This window comes from Urocitellus parryii, chromosome 7, assembly GCF_045843805.1.
Source record: "Urocitellus parryii isolate mUroPar1 chromosome 7, mUroPar1.hap1, whole genome shotgun sequence".
In the NCBI taxonomy this organism is placed as follows: domain Eukaryota; kingdom Metazoa; phylum Chordata; class Mammalia; order Rodentia; family Sciuridae; genus Urocitellus; species Urocitellus parryii.
This window is the reverse complement of record NC_135537.1, coordinates 29,627,774-29,652,609: the sequence shown is the minus strand read 5'-3', so window position 1 is coordinate 29,652,609 and position 24,836 is coordinate 29,627,774. Positions and strand designations below refer to the sequence as shown.

At 34.2% G+C, this 24,836-nt stretch overlaps 1 protein-coding gene across 1 annotated transcript in view; it reads left to right on the top strand.

Moving 5' to 3' along the window:
• The first annotated feature begins 12,446 nt into the window (after positions 1-12,446).
• Positions 12,447-24,836, top strand: part of Emc2 (ER membrane protein complex subunit 2) — a 46,436-nt gene continuing 34,046 nt past the window's right edge. Inside the window, exons 1-4 of the mRNA XM_026384546.2 lie at positions 12,447-12,522; positions 22,531-22,644; positions 23,141-23,205; positions 23,775-23,860. Coding sequence (XP_026240331.1) covers positions 12,483-12,522; positions 22,531-22,644; positions 23,141-23,205; positions 23,775-23,860 — 305 coding nt within the window. The 5' untranslated portion in view covers positions 12,447-12,482. The remainder of the gene's footprint in view (positions 12,523-22,530; positions 22,645-23,140; positions 23,206-23,774; positions 23,861-24,836) is intronic.

The following is a 24,836-nucleotide window of genomic DNA, read 5'->3' as shown; positions in this document are numbered from 1 at the left end:
TCAATATAAGAAACAGAAACTAGAATACACAGAAAAAATATATCAAGAGGAAATAGAGACATTGAAGGGAACAAAACATAACTTACTTTATAAAGAATGTTCTCAGAGAGTTAATAAGAAATAGGAAATTTGAAAGATAACGTTGAAGAAAATTTCCTGTGTAGTAGAATAAAAACATGAAAGACATAGAAAATAAGCAAAAATTTTAAGAGGATCCAACAAAAACTAGAAGAATGAAATAAAAAACTAATAAAAACTGGTAAATACAAACTTCAGGTAACTATTAATTATTAATTATAGGGGGAAAATGAAGGATTGCATACAAAAGAGTAGTACTTGGCCTGTCCAAGTACTTGGTTGGGTGACAAAATATATGTGAAAATATGTTTATGGTCATAATAAAGTAAACCCTATGTAGGAGGGAGATAATGATACAGTGGGTTAGAAGTAAAATATATTATTTAGAAATATGGAAATACCAGAGAAAACAAAATTTTAGAATTATTCATGTTTGGGGAGGAGAGAACTAGCATAAGTTTTTTAGGAAAATTTGCCTTAATAAAAACTATGTACATACACTTAATAAAAAGAAAAATCTAATTAAAATTAATATAAAAGAGAAAAGCCAAGATTATAACAAAGAAACTGGGTAAGAGAGACTCAACTATTTCCTTATGTTTTACTTATCATAGTCTGACTTTCTTTGATATTATGATGTTATGAAAGCCTGATGTATTCACTAGACACTGTAGTTTGATTTTGATTTTCTTCCAAGGTTAGAGATAGGTTGTATACTACTATCAAGATGCTGGGAAATGGCAATGGCAGCACATTACACTCCAAATCAGCCATGTGCTTACAATGGTAAACAACTGATATTCTACTAAGTACTGTGATATTAAACTATGATATTCAGATGGTTAAGTGTATCAAATGCATTTTTTAATTAGAATATTTTTACCTTATAAATGGTAGACTGAGACATAATCCCATCATAAAGAACATATCTATAGATTTTAAATATTATGAGACAATTTTAAAATGAAAAAGAGGATCCAATTTGTAACAGACTTTTTAATTGGTCAAGTAATATTTATCTTACATTATGCTAATGCTTTGATTTGCCAAAATAAAATATTTGGTATCTTTGTTTAAAAATACCAAACAAAAATTTATGGTTTTGTTTGGTATCATTAAATTTACATGACAAATACACTAACATTTAAAAAACAAGAAGATTCTGGGATGGAGATGTGGCTCAAGCAGTAGCGTGCTTGCCTGGCATGCGCGCGGCGTTGGGTTGGATCCTCAGCACCACATACAAATAAAGATATTGTGTCTGCCGAAAACCAAAAAATAAATAATAAATTCTCTCTCTCTCTTTAAAATAAATAAATAAAATAAAAAACAAGAAGATTCAAATTGACATGTACAGCATCCTACTAAGTTAATAACTCTACATCTCTGTATTTCTGTAAAACTTTTGCTTTCAAATGAGACCAAAAAACAGCTCATATCTTACCTTAGTCATTGGGTGTAGGAAACAAACTACTACTAGGTAAGTAATTATGGTGAATTTATTTAATAGAAAATTTAAAAGATAAAGGATTTAAGAACAGACTTTATGAGAGACTAGAGCAAGAAAATACAATTCGATAAAGATCAAAGGCAGTTACTTCATTCTTTTTCTCCAGTGCTAAAGGGACTCTCACTTCTTAATTTTTTTATGCACCTGAATCATTACTCTTTCTATAAGGAGCAGTTTTTTCTGGGTCACTTACACAAACCCAAACATGGCCACTCCAAAGTTACCTTTGTGATCTACCTAAATAACCCAAAGTTGTCAACTAGAATTCTAATTCCAAATTGTTGGAAGAGACAATCAGATTGGCTCAGTTTGAGTCAGGAGTCTAGAAGTGATCCAGTCAGGTGTGTGTGTGTGTGTGTGTGTGTGTGTGTGTGTGTGTGTGTTTTACGGGGAAAGGGAGGATGTCCTATGATCTGATGATCAACAGAGACTGTGAGAACACCATTATACTTCATTTATCTTTTCATCTGTTGATAAGGACTTAAAAGCTTTCTGTATCTCCCTAGCCCAATTCCACCAACAAAGTGGACATAAAGTAAATAAGGAATGATTGATAGAAATGCCATAAAGCCAGTGAAGTTTGGAAAGTGTAAAAAATAATGTACATATTTCTCATTCCTTAATAAGTTTTTCACATGCATGCATCCAAATCAGGGTCGCTAAAAGAAACTTCAGAGTCCTATTTTTTTCCTCAGAGAGATATTATCATAATTGCCAGTATTTTAGGCTAATATGATTCTCTGGGGATGAAAACTTGAAGATTTTCATCATGGCTACCAATGGTACGGGAATAGACCCTGTATCACAGAAAAATTTTCCAGAAATAATTATTCAAACTTTGTCTTGTTTATTATTAAAAATTATGTTTATACTTCTAGTTATATGAAACCAATGCTTATATCTCTGCCTACTTCATATTTTATATATATATGTAAACAAGGAACAGGGTTAGGCTAAGCAGTGATGGACTAGAAAAGATAATGTTCTAAAATGTAAGAAACATGAACTAGCATGTTGGCCTCATAAAGATATTCCTTGTTTTTTTTTTTTTTTTTTTTTTTTTTTGTAATACTAGGGATTAAACCCAGGGGTGTTCTACCACTGAGCTACATCCTCAGTCACTTTTATTTTTTAATTTTTAGACAGGGTCTCATTAAGTTGCTGAGGCTAGTCTCAACCTTCCCATCCTCATGACCCAACCTCTCAGGTCACCAGGATTACAAGAGATGCATGCCATGCTCCTAGTCCAAAGTATTCATGTATTGATAACTGCCTCCGTTTCCTTTTAAAGCTGAAAAAAATATTTAAAAAATAAAATTCTGTTCAATGACACTCATATTTTGGCTTTTTTCACTGAGAGGAAATCCCAAAGAGAAGTGGGGGGTGCATGTTAGTGGGGTTTATCAGCAGTGTTTTAAATTGGTTAAAGAAGTTCAGTTTTAGATTTTATGTGGGAAGATATGTGAGACAGGTGTGATTATAACCTCACTGCATTCCAAATCATCACAGAAAAGTTAATTTAGAATAGGTAGATGCTTATTTTATAAGCTTTAGATATATTTGGGCTTCCGAATAGATATCTGGTTGAAAATTAAAGACAAGAGTCTATAGATTTAAAAAATTCAAAGTAGATTCAGTAAAATATAATAAAAAGGCACTAAATAGAAATTACCTTTGCTGCTTCTGAGATATTATTTTCAAATCTACAACAGACTGATGTTTAACTATCACCAAAAAAATTACAAAGTTTGCTAGATCATCCTGTACTACTGCTGAATAATAAATTGAAAACAGAAATAGTCAATGATGACTTCATTAAAATGATTATTTTAACCACTTAAAATTTATTCATATGTCAAGTATATCTTTAGTTTTTATGACATTTTCATATTTAATTTTCTCAAGGAACCTGTGAGGAAGGTATTACCTTCCATCAAATAAGATATTCAGGGATTAACAGAAAGTTGTATTATTAATAAATTGTCAAGTCAGAAATGATTAAGATTCCAAGGAACATCCATATTTAAATATATTAACAGAGATTGAAAAAAAGAATGAATTCGATTTGCCAATTCTTTTTGGCAGTAACTGTAAGAAACATCATGTCCTTATATTTTGTCATGTCTTTATTTGGATCAGTATTGGCATTGCTATGACTTCATCTGGGATCCATTCTTCAGTTACAATTATTTTTTAAAATTTGTCTCCTATAGTTTTGTCTGTTGGTAAATCAAAGATGAACTTCAGAAACCCTGCTACCTAAATCTTGCAGCAAAAGTTTCATAGCATATTGAGTAATATATCGATTTTCTCTCTTAAGTTTGAAAAATAATTCTCTTTTTGATTTAAAAAATTGCTTATTTAAGTTAGTTTAATGTAACTAATCTTAAAAACAGTACAATGAAACTTTAGAGAACTATTCTCAAAATCTGGACCAATGCACTCTGGTTGAACTTTTGTTTTTCAGTGAGTTATGCTTAGTGTGCAGCTTAGGTTGATAATCTTGTCTGTGTTGACACTTTGGTATCTACTTATTGATATTATGCTGCCAATTATAACTATTTTCATAGGTGATAAGCCAAATTTAGCTCCTGAAAATTCAAAAATATTTAACTATTATCATTAACCCTTTTTGTAAAATGATACCAACATTATTTTTTGTTTTTCCTTTCCTAGAATTTTTAGAATGGAAGAACTTGTGCTCAAAATTAAATGGTTTAAGGTATGATTAGTCTATTTATGAACTAAATAACCTATAAGACTAGCTTACATTTTAAAACCATATAGTGTCCTCTACTCATGTTGAATATAGATTAACAAAAATCACAAGTACCATTTTTAGCAAATCAATTATTCATTAAGTTAATAAATAAGGTAGTGTCTTAACTAGGGAAAATGATACATTAAATAGATTACTTATCACAATTTTGACTATATAAGGTACATATTTCAAAATAAAATCAAATGTACTACTCTTACTTTCAAATTCTAATTAGCAAAAAATCCAATTTTTTTCTAAAAAGCACGATTCTTCTTCAGGTTTTACAGTATACCAAGATCTATAATTCATGAGATTTCTAATTTGTATTCCTACATGTGCATATTGCTCAATTTACTGTTTCACTGGGAGGCAGGACTTTGCAAAATTATTTGGTAACAGAAAATAACACTTTGCTTTTAATATCACTGTTGGAAAATATTTGACTAAAACTGTAATTTTTTTTCTTGTAACAATAGTAAGGAAGTTAAAATAGAAATTAAGAAAAATAGGGAGAGAGCACAGATTTGCAAACTTTTCTCAATCTGATGCATTACAACAGACACAGGCAGGATTTATAAGGGAGTCTCCTGTATCATCAGGGTCTAGGTTACATCATCATTGATTTAATCTTTTCCATCTCCTAATTTTAATGGCTCTGCTTTCCCAAAGGCTGCTGTAATTTATCCCATGGGTTGAAATTTAAAATAGCAACACTGATGCTCAATGTTCTTTATTGTCTTTTCCATTTGTTAATACCACACCTATTTGTAGAGATAACAGTGTCTTTTGCTCTAGTTCCAATAAAATACTCTTTGTGTATTCACTATTTTGTCAATGAGATCAAGAAAAATATTTGTGACTTGTGAAATGAATAATGTGAAATAAAAAACTAACACATTTATTCTGCTTTAGCATAAAATTTAACTGAAATGAATTTTGCTGAATTTAAGAGACAAGAGTATATCTAAAATAAATTTGCCAGAAATGTTTTGCATTAAGAGATACTTCAAGTATAATTTTATATTTCTTCTTAGATCAGACTAAAGCATCTGAGTACAAAGATGAAGTTCTAGGCAATTTATCAGTCATTGTATTAATAGTAGTATTAACAGTAATATTAATTCCTACCAAAGAAAAGAATGATTCTTGATTTTATGAGAATAAAATCCAAGTCAATTGTCTCGTCTCCGTGGATTTTACACACACACACACTCACTCACACACACAAGTGTACATATATATGTTTTTCTGCCATGTCTTACCTTCAACACAAGGCAAACATTGGTGAACTAGTCATTATATACTAGTAACAGAATTATATAATTCTGTGCAGTTGAAATACAATTTCTATATGTCAAATATCTGGAGATTTCTAAGTCTATCTAATATTTCAGAAGAACACAGACCCTACCTCTCACCAAAATACTTCACTTAATAGTGTTTACCTTATGCACACCTAGAGGAAAAACAAAAGGCTATTGTAGCAGCCATAGAGGTGAATTGCTCAAATCTCCCTTCAAAAAGAAACTTGCTGTTCAGATGCAAGATATGCAGGGAGCTCACAGACTCCAGGATTTATTTCAGCTTGTGGGCCATCCCAGCCAATTTGCTAGTGCAATGCTTGGCTTGGCCATTTCTGCCCCTATGGGACTCCCCTAATGGACAACATTTTCTCAGTAGCTTTACATTGAGTTGGCTGATATTATGTCAAAACTAAATCATGGTCTGAGGCTTCTCCTACCTAATCTTGCTTCTTACTTAATTTTCTTTCACAGGTACTACATATGTATCATGGTCTGAAAGATCTCTCAATCCATCTCGTTTTTTTCCCTTTATATCCATCTGATATAGAGTGTGCCTAGTAAGTTTATTGCATTTCTAACTCCACCTCAGTGTCTGCTTTCCACAGGACCAAAGTAACACAGCTACTGTTTACTAAGACTAGTACATGAAGGTTTGATGTTTTCTCATGATTAGATTGAGATTAGGTTTAAAATTTCATAATATTGTTATTGCTGAAAAATAGTATCAACTGAAATCACACCTCCCCACCTCTCTTCCCCTAAACTAGAAATTGTTCAAGCCTGTTAAAGATTCAAAATAAATGTATAATGTAAACTTAATGGATATGAGAAAAAAGAGTATTATAATGTTGAAGCAATATCTAGTGAGATGGCAGTCATTTGAACCAAGTGGCAATTTCCAAAACATTATCTATATTGTTCCTTATCTCAGTTTTAAGAAAAGAATTTTATATAAGAGTTAAAAAATATGTTCTATACTTTTTTAAAAAAATTGAGATTGTGTTGTTTTCTAAGGAATGAAGGGGTGATGTATCATGGGATTGGTAGCATGAATTTAGGGGATGGACAGTCTTTTTAAAGACACTATTCCAGGAAATTAAGTGTTTTCCCCAAATAAACCCAGGGGTTTAACTAAGCCCTCCTGTATGCAAAAGGACACATAATTAATAATATGAAGACTTTATGCCCAATGTGACTACTGGTCTTTAAGATAATTTTAGCCAAAAGTGGTCAGTATGACCACTGAAAGAAAAAGATGACCAGAAAGTAAATGGCCAGTCACCTAGTGACCAGAGTATGATAGCTCTCAACTATAGGTCTAAAAGAATGATTTAGTCATTTGTAGGTACAGATAGTTCAAAAATTAAAGTCACATCTTTAATTGAAAAGATATAATTATAGCATATGTATGTTGACATTTAATATATTTTTGCATGAATTTGCCATTTATTGGGAATAAATACCTTTCTGGACATTTTCAAGTAAAGAATTAATCTATAGTCCTATTGTAAAAAGTAGAATCTAGAAGATCTCTGGAGACCACCAGGTCACAGTAGTAGAATTTAGGAATATTTGGTATCCAACAATGGATGTTCCTGAATATACATTTTTACATAAGAGCATGTTAAATTTATACAGATGTATATGTGTGTCTTAACAGAATACACACTATGGGAGAAATTAAACATTTGAAAAACTGGACTCTTAAGTATGTTCTAAAGAAAGAAACATCTCTAATTTATTGTTCATGTGGGAAAAAATCTGGGAATACTCCTTCTGGAGGTACTTTCCTCTTCACTCTTAAAACTATGGCACAGAGGTGTAATTATCAGTTCGTGAATTCTATGTAAAAGGACCAAAATGATCTCACTAGAAATGTTTCCCAGAGGCTCTCTTTTGCCTTCTAAAATAATATAATCAGATATAAAATGGCTGGCAAATTTAAAAATATACACATTGCAAATGACAGCAAACACAAAAAAATTAGAAGTACCAAAGTGCTACAGTTCGGCCAGCAAAGAGGGTATAGGTGTTTGTTCTGGAAGACCGCATTAATTATTGAATCCACTAAAAGTATAATTAAAAACAATGTCCAGTAAATTCCTAAAACAATTTATGCTAATCTGGCTTTTGGTAAATAAATCTCCAAGGAAAACTAGAAAATTTCTTTCCATGGCATGTCAGAGTGAAAATCTATTGACATGGAATGAAGATTAAATAAGTACTATTTTCCTGTAAATTAAAAAAAGGGATTATGGTTATGATCCACTAATTCAAAATAATAATATGATTTAAAAGCTGTGGTAAATTTATATGAGAGTTCAAATGAAAACAATTTACTTTGATGGATAATTGTCATGGCAAATAGAGGTTATAAACTGTGCTATATAACATGGGGCACTTTAATTCACTATGATTAAGACAGAACAAAGCAGACATTAGATTCTAAATATTACAAAAATCAATTAAAATACTATTGTACTGTCTTGTTAAATAATGTACATTGAATACATGCCATAAAGTTTATTAAATTTACGATGCTGCTTTATTCTTTAATGTCTGAAGATATTAATTGAATTAAGTAAACCATAAAAGAGATGATTCTAAAATTCTTTGTGGGCCAATTTGGCTCAATAAATAATCAAAGTTTATCCCATTTCAAAGAAAATGGGGGCTTATGCCCAAGTTATTCCTGTCTTATACCAGTTCATTCTGATTTATTGTCATTCTAACACTCAAACATAACCAGGTAGAAAAAAATCCAAATCACAGTACAGCTTCACCTAAAAAACACATTTCACAATAAATGAGATAATGCTTCACATCATATTTGACACATTTTATTCATAATGTCATAATGTGGCTATTAATATAACCTAATATTTGGATGAATAGACATTTCCTTGGGATTTGTTGGCAATATTCTGTAGTCAAGAGAAGCTAGCTTTGAGACATCCTATAAATGGGCTGGGGATACAGCTCAGTTGGCAGAATGCTTGTCTTACATCACAAGGCCCTGTGTTCTAATCCCCAGCACCACACACACACACACACACAAAAAAAAAAAAAAAAAAAAGAAAAAAAAAAAAGAAAGTTTCTGAGTACATCCCATAAAGATGGCTTAAAAAATTCAATAGATGTTTATGTTTTCAGGGTCATAATTTTATTTATAGAAGAGATTTCTTTTTTATTTGCAGTTATAATAAACTATTTTTTGTCATTGACATAACAATTTTTCCTGAATGTTCCTGAGGAAGGCAAGTTTTATTACACATAAAATGTTACAATCTATAATTACTTTTCCCACTTGGAAGAATAGTGTTGGTGACAAAATTTCCCTTCAATATATTTTTCTCATAAATATTTCAAATTTCCTATGATCTAAGGAATCATCTCCACATGAATAACCCATCTTACCTACTAGTGGCAAGAACTTGGGCAAATCATTCATTTCTGGTTTTGAGATTAGGAAATACATAAAATGTTCATTTGTGTATTTTAAAATATGGGTCATAACCTCATTGGTGTATCACACCAGTATTTTTAGAAAAAGAATTGACTAAATTTGAATAGAAAATATATAGAAATGGTAATAGTTTGTAAATTTTCAATTTCAAATATATGTATACACAGCATGTGACAACCTAAAATGCACTCTTTAGTATGCACTGTAGGCAAAAAAAAAGTTTGAAATATGTTATTCTAAATAATCATGTCTATTTCCAAAATAAAATCCTTTCCAGCCTAAAAGTTTGAATTATTTCTTTTAATTTAGTGTCATATGCTTATTGCTTAACAGACAATAGTAGCTAGCTACATTTAGTTGAAGTGATTAAGAAAGTATTTCGTCAATTATTTGTAACCTTTAAAATTCCTTAAAATATTTAAAATATTCTTCTTTATCCCAAGGAGAGCAACTCCCTCACAAACTGTAACAAAATTTTAGACATCAACAATTTAGTGAAAATATTAAGCACCTCTTGTATGCCACATACTATGGTAAAAGGTTGGGAGATATAAAATGAATTGGTATGGTCCCTGCATTGGTTGAATTTATAATTTTTAGGAAAGCATCAGATACAAAAAGAAAACATCTTATTTTTAACAAAATGGAGTTCATGTGTGTACTATCATGAAATATTATCCTTAATATCCACTAGTAGAAGCCATCATTTATTTTATCTACTTCATTCATTCATTCAAGAAATATTTACTATGCATGCACTAGGTATTTTTCTAGGCTTGATGCTGCAAGATTAAAATGACAAAGTCGGCCTAGTGTTAAGTGTCATAACGATTACAGGTATTAACTAGGGACTACTTTTTATTGAATGGTCAAAAAAGGTTTCTCTGAGTAGATAGGAATGGCTAAAGGAAGATGATCACTTAAAGCTCTGGAGAAGAACATATAGGAAAAGGGAACAGCTAGGAAAATGCTAGACCCAAGGCAGATAGGAGCTAAGCAAGTTTGAGGAATTGCAAATAGGTGAGCATAGCTGGGAATTAGTGAAGAGAGATGGAACAGTAGGTGAGATAGGGAGGTACATGCAAGCCAGATTGAATAAGAACCTATAAATCATAGTAAAGCTTTTGGAACACATTTTCATTGCCATTAAGGAGCCATCTGGGGACTTTAAACATACAGGTGTTGTACACAAAACAGATTTTACATAGTGAGAATGAAACAAAGTTGGTTATGAGATATCAGTCATTCAGGCAAGAGACAGATGGCTGTGACTTGGATTAAGCTGGAAGCTAGTGGAGATCAAAAGAGTATATGATTTGGGGAATGTTTTGGAAATTAAATATACAATGTGCTGATAGCATGAATATGGAGAGGATAGTAAAGAAGGGAATCATGGATAACTCCTATAACTTTAGCTTGTACAACTAGATGGTTTTATCTGTGATGAGGAAAAGCGAGGTGGGAGTGCTAGAGATAGCAGCAGCAACCTAGAGTTCTACTTGCATATTAGCTGTTCATCTAAGTGAATATGTCAAGCAAACAGAACTGGGCTTGGGGATGATTTATGAATTTAGGGGTCATCACAATATAATAGTACTTATAGAAACAAGACTATAGTTGCAAAAATTCTTTTAATCTGGACAACAACTTAAGGTTGTTAACTTTTTATACATTCTTGACTTTTTACATATGAGTGTCTCTGATGCTCAGAGATACTGGCTGAAAGTCACCCAGCTGTTAACTGGTAAGGTCTGGGTTCAAATGTGAGTCGTTGTTCTCCCCATTACACCAGATCATTTTATTGGAACATTAGGAGAATGTGAATCTTTGAGGGGAGTATATTTTAATTTTTGAATGAAGGACTTTTTAAAAGTCTAGTCTGGAGAGAATGAAGCTCATTCAGAATCTAAGTCCATAAATTCACTAGTCTTTTCTGTCCTTATGTGACTTCTTTGTGGCAGATGGCATTAATTGTTCTTTTTTTCCTTCCAAACAAAAAGCAAACTGAGGTTGCCAGGGACAGGGTATGAGGAAATGTAGGTTAAAGGGTACAAACTTTTGGTTTTAAGATGAATACTTCTGAGGACCTAATGAACAGTATAATGACTCTAGTTAATAACACTGTATGGTAAACTTGAAATTTGTTAACAGAATAGATACTAAGTATTCTCCCCCCCCCACACACATTCATACATATGCAAACACACACAGTAACCATGGGAGGTAAATGATGTATTCATCTGATTGTGAATCATTTATAATGTTTATTTACATCAAACCATCCATCATCTTATACCTTAAACATACACAAGTTTTAATTTGTCAACTATATTTCAATAAAGCTGGTAAAAATAAACTCTTACTCTCTAAGCTTGTGGGATAGAACTCCTTTTTTCTTCTTTCCTTCTCAAATCTTGATTGCATCTTATTCATTAACCCCTAACTATGGATGTTTTGCAGGAATTTTTAAGTCTTCTTTTCTCACTTTATATCCCCCGGTAAAATTTAATATTCTTATTGTTTAAAATACTAAATATATGCTTTGGACCCTCTAATTTCTTGCTTGCAATCCAGACATTTCTCCTTAGCTCAAGAATAGGTCCAAAGGTTCCTTGAATGTGGCTGGAAAAGAGGGTTTCCCCTCGCAGTAAACAGGTGGAGCAAAGTTTAGGAGCTGTGAAAGTCTTACTTGTGCCTTCATTCATTATTTACAAGCACTAACACATTGGCTGCTTAAGGAGACTCATAACTAGAGTGGCGGCAGACAGGCATAATTCCATGCAATATGGTCGGTAGGAGAGCATTCATGTGAACATAAAGCGTAAAGGGCGAGTATCCCATTTAGCCCTTTAAAGAGACTTAATAAAATTTTTGGAGTATTTCTGTTTAGTTCAACCTTAAAAAGTAAATGGGAAGCGAATACCATTAAGGAAAGAAAAAAGTTGGGGAGAGAGGTTATTTGGGCAGAACACTGCAAGCAGTCCTGAAGTACTGACTGGGGACTATGAAGATAATGAATAAGCCCATGTATTAAAAAGAAAAAAAACAGGGAGTGGTGCGCACCACCGATAAAAATGATAAAAATCTAGGGTCAATAAGACACCTCACCCCAAATCTGTTCCGACGACAGGCCGGCCGCCGCTGGTTCCGCAGGCTCCTGACGCACCGCGCACGGCCTGGCTAACTCCGCCCCCTTCTTCCAAAAGCCCTTCCGTAGAATTGCGTGCACGTGCGCGGCGGACGCCACCCACTCCGCTTTCTCGGCCAATGAGAAATGGCTTCGTAATTCACTACCGCCCGGTCGCAGGTCACGTGACTACGTCTGCCCGCCCTCTTACCCCGCTGCCTCTAGGTTCTAGGAAGATGGCGAAGGTCTCAGAGCTTTACGATGTCACTTGGGAAGGTAATTTCGGGCGGGGCGGGCACAAAACGACCCAAAGCTCTGGGGAATCGTTCGGAAGCACCCACTACGCTCGGACAGGTGGGTACTCCGGTCTTTGTTTGGCACCGGAGCTCTCACTGGACGGGCTAAGCTGAGGAAGAGGTTGAGGCTGACCCTTTCCTTGGCCGGCCACTGACTCTGGCATTCCCCGCTGTTAGTTTAAAGAATGACTGACCTCCCTACCTCCGCGCAAGTCCAGCGGCCCCGCGCAGCTTCCATTTATGAGGCCGGAGCGACTTGGAGTTAAGGATGTCACACTTTTCCTGTGGTTCCTGGGCGGCCTGGAGGGGGCGGGAGAGTGGATTGTTGAAGCTTCTTTATAGCCAAGAAGTACAGGGTCTGTAAGGCCTTGTCTTGTCAAGTGTTTGGAAGTCTTTCAAGTCTGTGCAGAAAAAGTGTGTAGAAGACCGTTGAACAAATTGTTATTTTTTCAAAACCGGGTTTTTAATTTCTATGCTTTTTATTCTCTATCCCACTCTCCCCTCAAATCACTTTTACACACTCCATACCATTTTGTACCTATTTCCTACCAGTAAATTCTATTCTAAAGGGGAAAATAACTGTTAACTCTTGGATAGGTGATCACGTGTGGCATTCTTGTGTCTCATCCTTGGTTGATTTAGGGCAGAGTGTTTTTAAATACCAAAACAGCCAAACATTGAATCCATTCTGCAAGAAAGATCCCCCCCCCCATTTTAGAAACTTTCGTGGGAGACCTGCTTAAGAAACTTGAATTTCATTAAAGCATGAAGTTTATGTTATTGAAATTCACATTGCCAGCCTTTAACATAGTTCAGTAGATTTCAGTAGCTAGTTTGTTCAATGAATGCCTTTGTGGGATGCTTAAATGACATGTGACTGTTTGATCATGAATAAATTTCTAAGTATTATGAAGTTGCAGACATGTAAGGGAAAAGACAAAATTTCTTTACACTTACAGTGCATTCAATAATATAGATAATATATTGGTTTTGTGGCTTGTGGCACATGAATATTTCTGCTGGTACTGAAGGAATGCATTATATTAAACAGAAGTCTTAAATGCTTAGTGTTAGATCTTGCATATTTCAAGTAAGACAGTCCCTACTTCATAGAATCACAGTCTAATGGAGAAGACAAACCTGTGAATAACTTTAAAAGTCTTGTCCCATTATATCCTTTCAGCCAGATGGGAAATATGTGACTGTTTTCTTTAATATTTTTAAAAAGTTTTTCAAGTGTTTCATAATTTTTCAAAAGTGATATTGTTAAGGTATGTTTAGTATAGCTCACTCTTAGCTCTGTTAGACTTTATAATTTCTCAGAATTCTTCTCAGAAGTTCCGTACTACAGAGAGCCCTCCTTAACCTCACCCCCTTCCTCATCCCTCTATCAAAATTTAGAAAAAAAAAAATTAAGAATAAAGAAAAAAATCAAAACTTGCCCCTGGATCATGTGTTTTCATGCCATTGAAATACTTACCCAGTTAAGTTTTAAAATTTTATCTCTCCTAGAATGAAAGTAAGCAGTCTAGTTTTGTTCACTGTCATGTCATTAGAGTTGGACATTTGGGAGGAACTCTGATTGTTTATTGTCTGAATGAATTATTAATGGGATTAATGATAAACATTAACAGATTGTCCCAAAATATAACTAAGAATCATTTTTTTAGTGTTGGATATATTTCTTTAGTATCTTAGGTGAACTTAGGCAATTCAACTAATAGTATATGGTTTGTTCACTTGTTCAATGAAGGTTTAGACTTTTTCAGAATTAAAACTGTTTTAAGGGAATTTTAAGAAATGAGTTTTAGGCCTGGAGATGTGGCTCAGCGGTAGCGCGCTCGCCTGGCATGCGTGCAGCCCAGGTTCGATCCTCAGCACCACATACCAACAAAGATGTTGTGTCCGCCGAGAACTAAAAAATAAATACTAAAATTCTCTCTCTCTCTCTCTCTCTCCCACCTCTCTCACTCTCTCTTTAAAAAAAAAAAGAAATGAGTTTTATAGATTTTTAGATTTTTATTTCAGAGACTCAGAATAACAGATTTTTTAAGGATGTATGAGGTCAATGAAAGGTCTCAGAGAGATTTGGAGGGGAGTAGTGTCAGGGGTGTGTCCTTAGGAATTCCATTGAATAACATGAATTGGTTAGTTGAAAGAATAATGTAATTCTTGTAATAGGATAATTTATTACCTGTCTAGTAGTTCTAGCACTTTCCAAGTCTCTAACAAACTGTACAGAGATATAGAATTGATGGCTTATTAATTCAGCCACTTCAAAGCATCTGTTACATAAAGAAATTTATTGATTGGAACTTTGGATGTGGGAAAGAGAATTTAGAGTTGTAATAGAGTTGTCAAATTTCTTGAGACTATATTGTTAAGCAGGATGTAGATAGGATACCTAGCACAGTTGCCTGACATGTAATAGACACTAAATGAATATTTGTTGAAAAAATTTTTAATGTTTAAGAGAATTCCACTTGTTCATGCTCACTGTTCCTGCTTCATCTTTTTTTTGTTCATTCTCTCAGTAACCACAATTTGGTTTCCACCCCATACCTCTTCTCTAAGGTCTCTAAGAAAATCCAATGTCAACTCAAATGTTTGTGTTTTATACATCTGTACTACATTTGCTAGTGTAGATCACTCTATGAAAAGTTCTTAACTTGCTTTTTTCCTCCATGCTTTCTTAATAACATTCCTCCAGGTTCTTTTCTTACTTTTCACATCTTTCCTCTATTGAGTTCCTTACATCCACTTGCTTCTTTTTTTTTTTTTCCTGATTCCTCCGTGATTCCTTCTGTAGCCCTGTTTTTAATACGTCATGTCATTGGGTTGGTTATTAAACTTGAGATCTATAGATTCTTGATCTGTGCAGGCAGGTTATATGGTCTGTAAACTTCATGAACTTACGTGCAAAATTAAGATTATGTGTGCATATTTTTGGGAAAAGATAATTCAGAGATCTCATCAGTTTTGAAGACCTCTAAAATGGGTAAAATGTTTTTGGTAGGCAATCTTGTCAACACCCAGGTATAAATATCAGCCTGTAATATGCTAAACAACATACTAATTAAACATATAGTTGAATGCTTTTTATCAAGCACTATTACAGTTATTGAGGATACAGTGCTGAACAAGACAGGCAAGTTCCCAGAGTTCATAGAATATATCCTGAAGTTTAATTTTTAAATGAAGAGTCATATTCATAGTTATCTTAGGGCATATCTTCTGGATGTTTTGTGATAATACTTAAAATTAACTTCTCCTCCCCCTCCTACCTACTGCTTCTAACATCTGCATTTTCATTACTTCTTATTTTTTGCATTTTTCCTAGAAAAATTAATAGCACCATTTATCTTTCCCTCTTCATAATATGACTCCTGCTCATTATTTGAGATATAGACCTGCTCTTTGAAATTATGTTTTTAAAAAGCATATCCCCTTTCCTACAACAGTGTTATCTGCACAATCTACAAGAAATAAATTTTAGAAAACAACTCTTTCAAGTATGTTCATACATATATATATGTGTATAAGTTGAAATTAGAACTTCACTTGAAAAGTATTAGCATGAACATTCCATTCTGTTCTATTCATTCTGTCTTATTCCCTCCCCCACAAATGCTGTAAGAAGTACCCTAAATTGATTTCATATTCCACTACTGGGTTGCTATATAGAGTTTGAAAAACTCTTTTGCTGAGTTCTCTGTACATAATAATAAAATAATTCTTCCTTTTTTCAAATCAGGTGACTTGTTCTTTCAGAATGGGTCTTTTCAACATCCTGTGACTACTCCAATTAAACAAATTCATAGGACTACAGATAATTTAAAACTTATTATCTCCCAGGTATCTTACGGAGTATGATGTTTCATGTAAATGAATCTGTATTACTTGGGAATATATAATTAAGTGAAGTATAGAAAATATAGGATTGGAGTAAGGAGTTTTGAATTAAGAGTCATCAGAGTAAGTAGCAGGCGTGTTTTTCCATCTTTCCGAGATTAGTTGTCTTACCACAGTGACACCTAGTCCTCATGGAAGGAATAAGCAGAATAATCCTAGTCACTCTCATAACCTTTGGTCTTTAGATGACCCCACATGGTTTACACAGTTAATTGTTCAGGTAAGCAGTGAGCAGCTTATTTTACACATGGATAATAAAACCACCTTAATTTTGAGGTGCTTACCTCTTGGTGGGGGTACTTAGGGTAAAATAAAAAGTTTAACCCACCCTTGAGTAAAGAGTGCTGGAAAAGCCTTTATTTTTAGCCAGTGGCTGAAACGGTTATCAGTTGTTTTTCCTTAAAATCGAAGTAACTAAAATTTTGCAGCATTTTACGTTTTGTAAAATGCCCTACATGAATTACTTAATATTAAAAGTCTTAAACTTCGGGGCCAAGCAGATGAGGAAAATGTGTGAAATTTGTGAAAGATATGTGCCTATGTGCCTATGAAGTGCCTATGTGCCTATGAAGAATTGGTGAGTGCATGCCCTCCCAAGTATAATAAAAAAATCAGCTCATAAACAAACAAAAAGCCTCAGACAATTGTATTATCCAAGCAACAATGTAAGAGATCCAGGTTTTACTTTATGTAAAAGTTTCATCAGAGATTTGTAGGACAGGCTTGTGATCCCTTGTATTTTATAGCTGAGGTGTTAGAAATGTCAAATAGTAGGTCCAAGATCACCTTGCTGATGCAAATCAATGGCAGAGTTGAAATTTAAATAGTGGTTGTTTAACTGTAGATCTTTTCACCTTTCTGCTACTTATTACTCTCAGATGTTGGCATATTTTTTCCTGGAAAGTACTAGATAGTGAATACGAGTGGTTTTGGTGTGCCACATGGTTTGTCTTTACTGTCCCTCTGTGATTGTAACACACTAACAACCATGGATATTATCTGAATGAAGAGGGCTCTATAGGTTCTGATAAAACTACAAAGAATGTGGCTATAGATTTTGGCCCTGGGGCTATAGTTTATTGACCCCTGTTTAAATCCCCTGATCTAAATGCAACGTGAAGAGCAAAATCAGAGATGGTGGAATTATAAAAAGACTAAGCATTTGCTGCTATATAATGTGCTATATAATTAGGGAGAATCTCTAAAACCTCTTGGTTCAAAAACTAAAAGAGAATTAGTAGCGTACATGAAAATAGGAAAGGATATAGAAGGTAAAATATTAATAGTAGCTAAAAGTTTTTGAGCACATGCTAAATATGTTACTCAGTGCTCACTACAATAATCATATGATGCCATTATTATATTTTTATCTCCATTTTTTAGATGAGAACTGTTGACTGGCAAAGTTATTACTCAGCTCATATCACACAGCTACAAAGTGGCAGAGCTGGAATTTGAACCTAAGCATTTTGAGTATAGCATTTCTATTCTTAACCACAGTCTACTACTGCCACTACATGGGTAGAAGAGAAAACTAAAGAAAGAAAATAACACAAAAAATGGAAATATTGAACCATTTGGGTGTTTTTATTGTTTACAGTTTTTCTGTTAGCTTGTGAGCTTTTCAATTGGGTTTCATTTTTATGTTTCTAGCATATGTCATAAAAATAACAATGCATTTTTGAATGAATGAGTGAAAATCATAGGGATATATCAATAGATATATCAACTTATTGCATATCAAAAGGGAATGTCTTAGAAATTAGGTTGTCTGATAATTTATCTTGACTATAAACAAATTAGTGGAGCTGGATGCAAAATCCAAGACTGACAAGTGTGATCTTGACACTTTTCTGCTGCTCATTTTTATGTGAAATTAGTTTTCCTGTGATTTTAAAGTGAGGTGTGGCATTCAGTAAAGTTTTTATTCTCAGAGAGCTTCCTTTTCTTTCTTTCTTTTTTTTTTTTGGTGTAGTATTCTTGCTTTCTGAATTTTTTTTTTTGGGGGGGGCTTCCTATTGATCTTGGACTGCTGAATTTTGATTTCACTTTCCTTTGTTTGGAATCCTGTCCTAAAAATGAGGCCTGACCAGTCAGGATTGACTACCTGTCAGAGGACCACCTGCTCCAGACAGTTCAGTCCTTCTTGCCTTTGTCTACTTGCACTCAGCTGGGATTGGCAAGAGCAGAGCCCTTCTTGTTTCAGATGTTCTTCACATAATAGCTCTTAGTGCTTTGCAGTGAATATGTATTAGCTCTTTGGGAGTTCTCCTGTTTTGGAATTTATCAGCTTGCCACTTATTGCTTCCTGTAGCATTCTTCTGTGTAGATGTTGGTGCATGTAGATCTTGCAGCTATTGATAGTGCCATTGAAGCTGCCATCATTTTTCCAGAGTCTTTCTAATTTGAAGAAAAAAAATACTTCACATCATTTTTACTTATTTTTCTCCATTTTGTTTATCTGATGCCATTGCTTAATTGTTGCATATCGTTTAGATCACTTCATTGATTTGGAGGGAGCTAATGCTTAATGAGTTCACACTGTGTTCCGGATATTTCAGAGCAACCCAGTGTATAATAGCTGGCTCCAATGTACTGGGAGACTAAAGAACTGAGGTAGTCAGATCCAAGATTGCACAAAGTGAAGTTTATTGGAGGACTAATTGACAGAAACACCATCCTGAATGGCAGTAAAACCATGTGCATACTCACAATTTGGGTCAGAGGTCAGGGACTTTGAAAGAAGATAAGAGAAAAAATAACTTCATCAAAGCTGGAATGTACCTGTTTTATCTTAAGCTAATATCAAGAATATCAGGCACATACCTGGAACTAATGATGACAGGGTCCATGTCAGTAAAGCTCAACATACCACTCTATTGGTTTCATTTATTTATAGCATGCTGGAAAACTATGTGGGGGGAAAACAGACCAGGGTTAATCATGACAGTTGACTCAAGGTGGCTGCAGTCATGTCAGTCTGAATCTCTATAGATACTTTGCTAAGAACTTTATGTACACACATATACACACAAATACACATCCCTGAGTTTTAGGTGTATTATCTCCATAAGTGTAGAAATTTAAATATATTTTCATTAAGTTAGATGAGGTCATTTAAAAGATAAGAGTTTTTATTCAAACCAATTTCACTAATCATACATTTTCCATGATTAGTTTCTTTGAACTTTTTACTACTTTCCAGTAGATCTTCTGGTTGGTTTGCTTGCTTGCTTGCCTGCACCACAGTGATTTTTGTAGCATACAGCTCTAATCGTGTTGTTTTTCTTTTGCTCAGAAATTTTCAACTAAGAACCTAATTCATTACTTCCTACCTTCTTATTTCCTGATTTCACTGTATTTTCAATCCCAGGGACCCAAACCTCTTAACTTTCACGATTTGGGGGGATGAGGGGTTTGGGTCCCTGGGATTGAATTCAGGGACACTCAACCCCTGAGCTACATCCTCATCCATATTTTGTATTTTATTTTGAGACAAGGTCTTACTGAGTTGCTTTAGCACCTCACTTTTGCTGAGGCTGGCTTTGAACTTGCGATCCTCCTGCTTCTCAGCTTCCTGAGCTGCTGGGATTATAGGTGTGTAGCACCATGCCCAGCTTCAGGAGGTGGGTTTTTTTTTGTAGTTGTAGATGGACATTATGCCTTTATTTTGTTTGTTTTTATATGTTGCTGATGATAAAACACAGTGCCCCACCACTGAGCCACTGCCCCAGCCCTTCAGGAATTCTTTTTTCTTCTTCTTTTTTATTTAGAGACAGTTCTTTTTTCTTCTTTTTTATTTAGAGACAGCTTAGTGCCTTGCTGTTGCTGAGGGTGGCTTTTAACTCACAATCCTACTGCCTCCGGAGCTGCTGGGATTATAGGCATGCACCACCATGCCCAGCTAGGCCCTCCTCCTCCTCCTCCTATTTCTCCTCTTCCTCCTCCTCCTCCTCTTCTTCCTCCTCCCTTTTTGTTTTTAATATTTATTTTTTTTAGTTTTAGGTGGACACAATGTATTGATTTTATTTTTCTGTGTTGCTGAAGTACCTCATGCATGCTAGGTGAGCATTCTACCACTGAGCCACAGTCCCAGCCCCAGGAATTCTTAATAAGAAAATTTACTTTATTTGCCTTATGAACTCCTTTTTGACCTTTAAAAAACTTAGTTCAAGGTCATTTCTGTGCAGAATAAAATATAAACCGATTTATATGTTTCAGAAGAAGAAATTAACTGTATATTACTCTTTCATGATTTGTCATGATTTTACCAATTCTGGGGCCATTTTTTTAAATTAAATTCATTTTGTGATAAATTTTCTTTTTATGATACAGAGCTCCAGTGTAGTGTTCATTTAACTCATCTGTTCAACAATATTCAATTCAACTATTTAAATCTGTCTAGCATGTATGTCTATAGAAGGAAGAAGGTGATAGCTTCAAAGTGTAGAATATATGTAAGATTTTCAGATAGTAATAAGAAGCATGTATGTGATGAATTGGATGGTTGTTTTTAAACTATGTGTTTTACTCATTTCAGACTACTGTAACAAATATACCATAGACTGGACGTCCTAAACAAAAAATATTGATTCCACATAGTTCTCAAAGCTAGGAAATTTGAGAAGCAAGTGCTCGAAGAGCCAGTGTTTAGTAAGGGTAGGAAGCCTACTTCTCCTCACCTAATGTAGAGGAAAGAGAAAAGACACAGTCTCTAACACCTTTTTTAAATTTATTTTTTAGTTGTAGTTGGACACAATACCTTTACTTTATTATTTTTATGTAGTGCTGAGGATCAAACCCAGGGCCTTGCAAGTGCTAGGCCAGCACTCTGCTACAGAGCCACAACCCCAGCCCTGTCTCTTACTCTTTTTAAAGGCACTGATAAACTCCCCAAAAGCGCCACCTCCTAATATCATCACATTGGGCATTAAGAATTGAGAGGAGGCACATTCAGTCCTTAATATTGTGGGGGAAAAAAAGGGACTAGATGAGATACCTGTGTGTGTGTGTGTGTGTGTGTGTGTGTTTGTATTTCTATTATTATTAGTTCTTAGTCTGTTTTGAGCTGCTATGACAATAACCCAGACATTTTTTTTAATGAATCGGAAGTTTATTTGACTTAAAGTTCTGGAGACTAGAAGTCCAGGATCTAGGTCTGCATCTACCAGAGGCCTTGCTTGTGTTATTCCATAGCAGTAGGACAAAACAATGTGCAGAAGAGTAGGGAGCTGAAACTCATACTGTCATCAGAAATCAACTCTTGTGATAAATAACCCATTCCTGTGATAATGACATAGTGCATTCATTAGGTAGAGCCCTCATGACTTAATCACCTCTTTAATGGTTCCTCCTCTCAACATAGTTGCATTGGGGTTTTATTTCCAACACATGAACTTTGGAAGATACATTCACAACATAGCAATGCTGTTCTTTGAAACTTGCAGAATTCCCTGTTATATTATAATATGCAAAGTTATTCTGTTGATTTTTATTTTTGTCAGTGCTTTTGGCTTTATTTTACATTATTTATATTATTCCTCATTTAAAATAACAAAAGATTTCCTTTACTTTTACTTCCTTACATGGCACTGTAACATTAAGGAAATTTATGTTGAATATTCCTTCATTGCTGATAGTCTAATATAATAATTATAATGAAATTTTTATATTCCTGGATCAATGAGTAAACTTCAAAATACCTTGAGTATAAAAAATTTCTATAGATAATTGTATTTTTCTGGAAGAATATTCCCTGACTTTTATCAAACTCTGAAAGGTCTGTGACCCCCCCAAAAGTTAAGACACATTCTTGCTTCAAGGAAAAAGCATCTGTGTAGCAGATTCATGCCATTCATTACTTTTAAAGATAGATCACTTCTGATGCTTTTTCATTCTTCCGAACGATCTATTCAATTTATGTACTACTTTATCAACTTGGAGATATGGTAGACTTCTACATTAATATGAGTTTATTTTATTTACACAAATAGTAGATTTCATTTTGTCAGTAATGTCTATCATTTGTATGTATGTATGTATATAATACGAAAAAATAACTAGCTTATATTTTCAGAAATGCGAGATAAAATGAGGAAATGGAGAGAAGAAAACTCAAGAAATAGTGAGCAAATTGTGGAAGTTGGAGAAGAGTTAATTAATGAATATGCTTCTAAGCTTGGAGATGATAGTAAGTTCTTCTGTTAATTTATTACATTCAGACTCAGCACATTTCATTTATGGTTTTTCTCTCTTTTTTTAACCTGTCTTACGTATTTTCTACTGGTCAGATCACTCTTACCTGTGACTTTTTGTTTCATAAAATTTAATATTTTATTTATTTTTTTTTATTAAAAAAATTGCTGGTAGAAGTGAGGCTATCAAATAGGCATTTTTATTTTAAAGCTTACAAGCCACCAGATGTCTTGCCAAAATGTATTTCATGAAGAATCTTAGAATAGTAAAAGTATTTAATATTGGATTTTTTTTTTTTTTACCTCATAAGATACCAAAATATATCTGAAATATACCTGAAAGGATGCTTTCTTTCCTTATTATTCTGGAAATAATGAATCAATTTTCAGTTATAAGTTATATTCTCTAAAGTATCACAAACTAAAGAATACATTAATTTATGTCTAGCAGATTTTTATTTTAAACTGTGTTCCCCCTCTTTATTTATCTAGTTTGGATCATATACGAACAGGTGATGATTGCAGCCCTAGACTATGGTCGAGATGACTTGGCATTGGTAGGTATTTAATTATTATTATTATTTTTTGGACTGGGGATTGAACCCAGGAGTACTTAACTGCTGAGCAACATACCTGGCCCTTTTTATTTTATCTTTTGAAAGAGGGCTCTCACTAAGTTGCTTAGAGCCTCACTAAGAATTTGAGGCTGGCCTTGAACTTGCAATCCTCCTGCCTCAGTCTCCTGAGTTGCTGGAATTATAGGTGTGAGCCCCCATGCCTGGCCTATTTTATATTTAACTTGCTTTATTTATATATAAGTGATTAAGACTTGGTGCATGACTTGTATTGAATATTTTCTGTAATTAGTATTGACTATTTCTCTTAACAGTTAGTTGAGGGCTAGGGTTGTAGCTCAGAGGTAGAGTGCTTGCCTACCACATAAAGGCCCTGAGTTTAGTCTCTAGCATCCATTTTTAAATACAAAACAAAAGAACAGAAAAGTTAAGTGGAACTAACAAGACATTTTCGGACATAGTAAAAACTATGTAAACCATTCCTTGTAACCCATTTAATATACATAAGGTAATTACTACTGTTCAAGTCTTTTTACCAACTATTTTTTCAGTTTTGTCTTCAGGAGTTAAGAAGACAGTTCCCTGGCAGTCATAGAGTCAAACGATTAACAGGCATGAGATTTGAAGCCATGGAAAGGTAACCAAATCTTGTGAACAATGTGATTCCATTTAAAAATGGCAAAATGGAGATTGTGTTAGGTTCTCTCATGCTCATGGCACATCATTCATTGCACGAGGTCTCTTGCTGCCGAGTTCTAGAATAGTGTCAAAGTGTTTCTCATCACAAATCCTGTCAGTTACTCCCAGGAAATGGGTAATGTAACCCATTTACCATCTCTAACCTTCTGAAATTAGATCATGCTTTGGAGTAAGAGCTGGCTTCAAAGTCTTGTTTCAGCATTTCCTAGCTTTGACTTGACAAATTATTTAACTTTTTAAATTCTTTTCAAATTTGTGTCTCTAAAGTACAGATATTGCCAATCTGTAAAGGTTGTTTTGAGAAATATACATAGCACATGCATGCACAGACCCAAACACATACACACTCAAAGCAAATGAAAGACATTGTTATTATCTAGATTAGAAACACATACACACATTCAAAGCAAATGAATGACACTATTATCTAGATTGGAGTTACAACCTTTTTAAAAAGCAGAATTCTGTTTCTAAGTGTACTCTTAACCTAGTAATGGAAAAGAGAAAAAAAAAAATGGTCCTTTTTTTTTTTTCCTGTGATACTGGGGATTAAACTCAGGGTCACTCAACCACTGAGCCACATCCCCAGCCCTATTTTGTATTTTATTTAGAGACAAGGTCTCACTGAGTTGCTCAGTGCTCGGGGTTGCTGAGGCTGGCTTTGAACTCATGATCCTCCTTCCTTGGCTTCCCAAGCCACTGGGATTACAAGCGTACACCACCATGACTGGCTGAAATAGTCTGTTTTAATTGAAGCGTTGTCTATTGCTCCCTCTTCAATGATAACTTTAGAAGCACATCTGTAGGTACTTCAGGAGAATTACGAGTTCATTATATCTAGAATGTAATGAATGATGGAGTTGCTGTTTGGGACTGAAGCTAGAGGTACAGGCAGGTACCAGATTGTGTGGGAC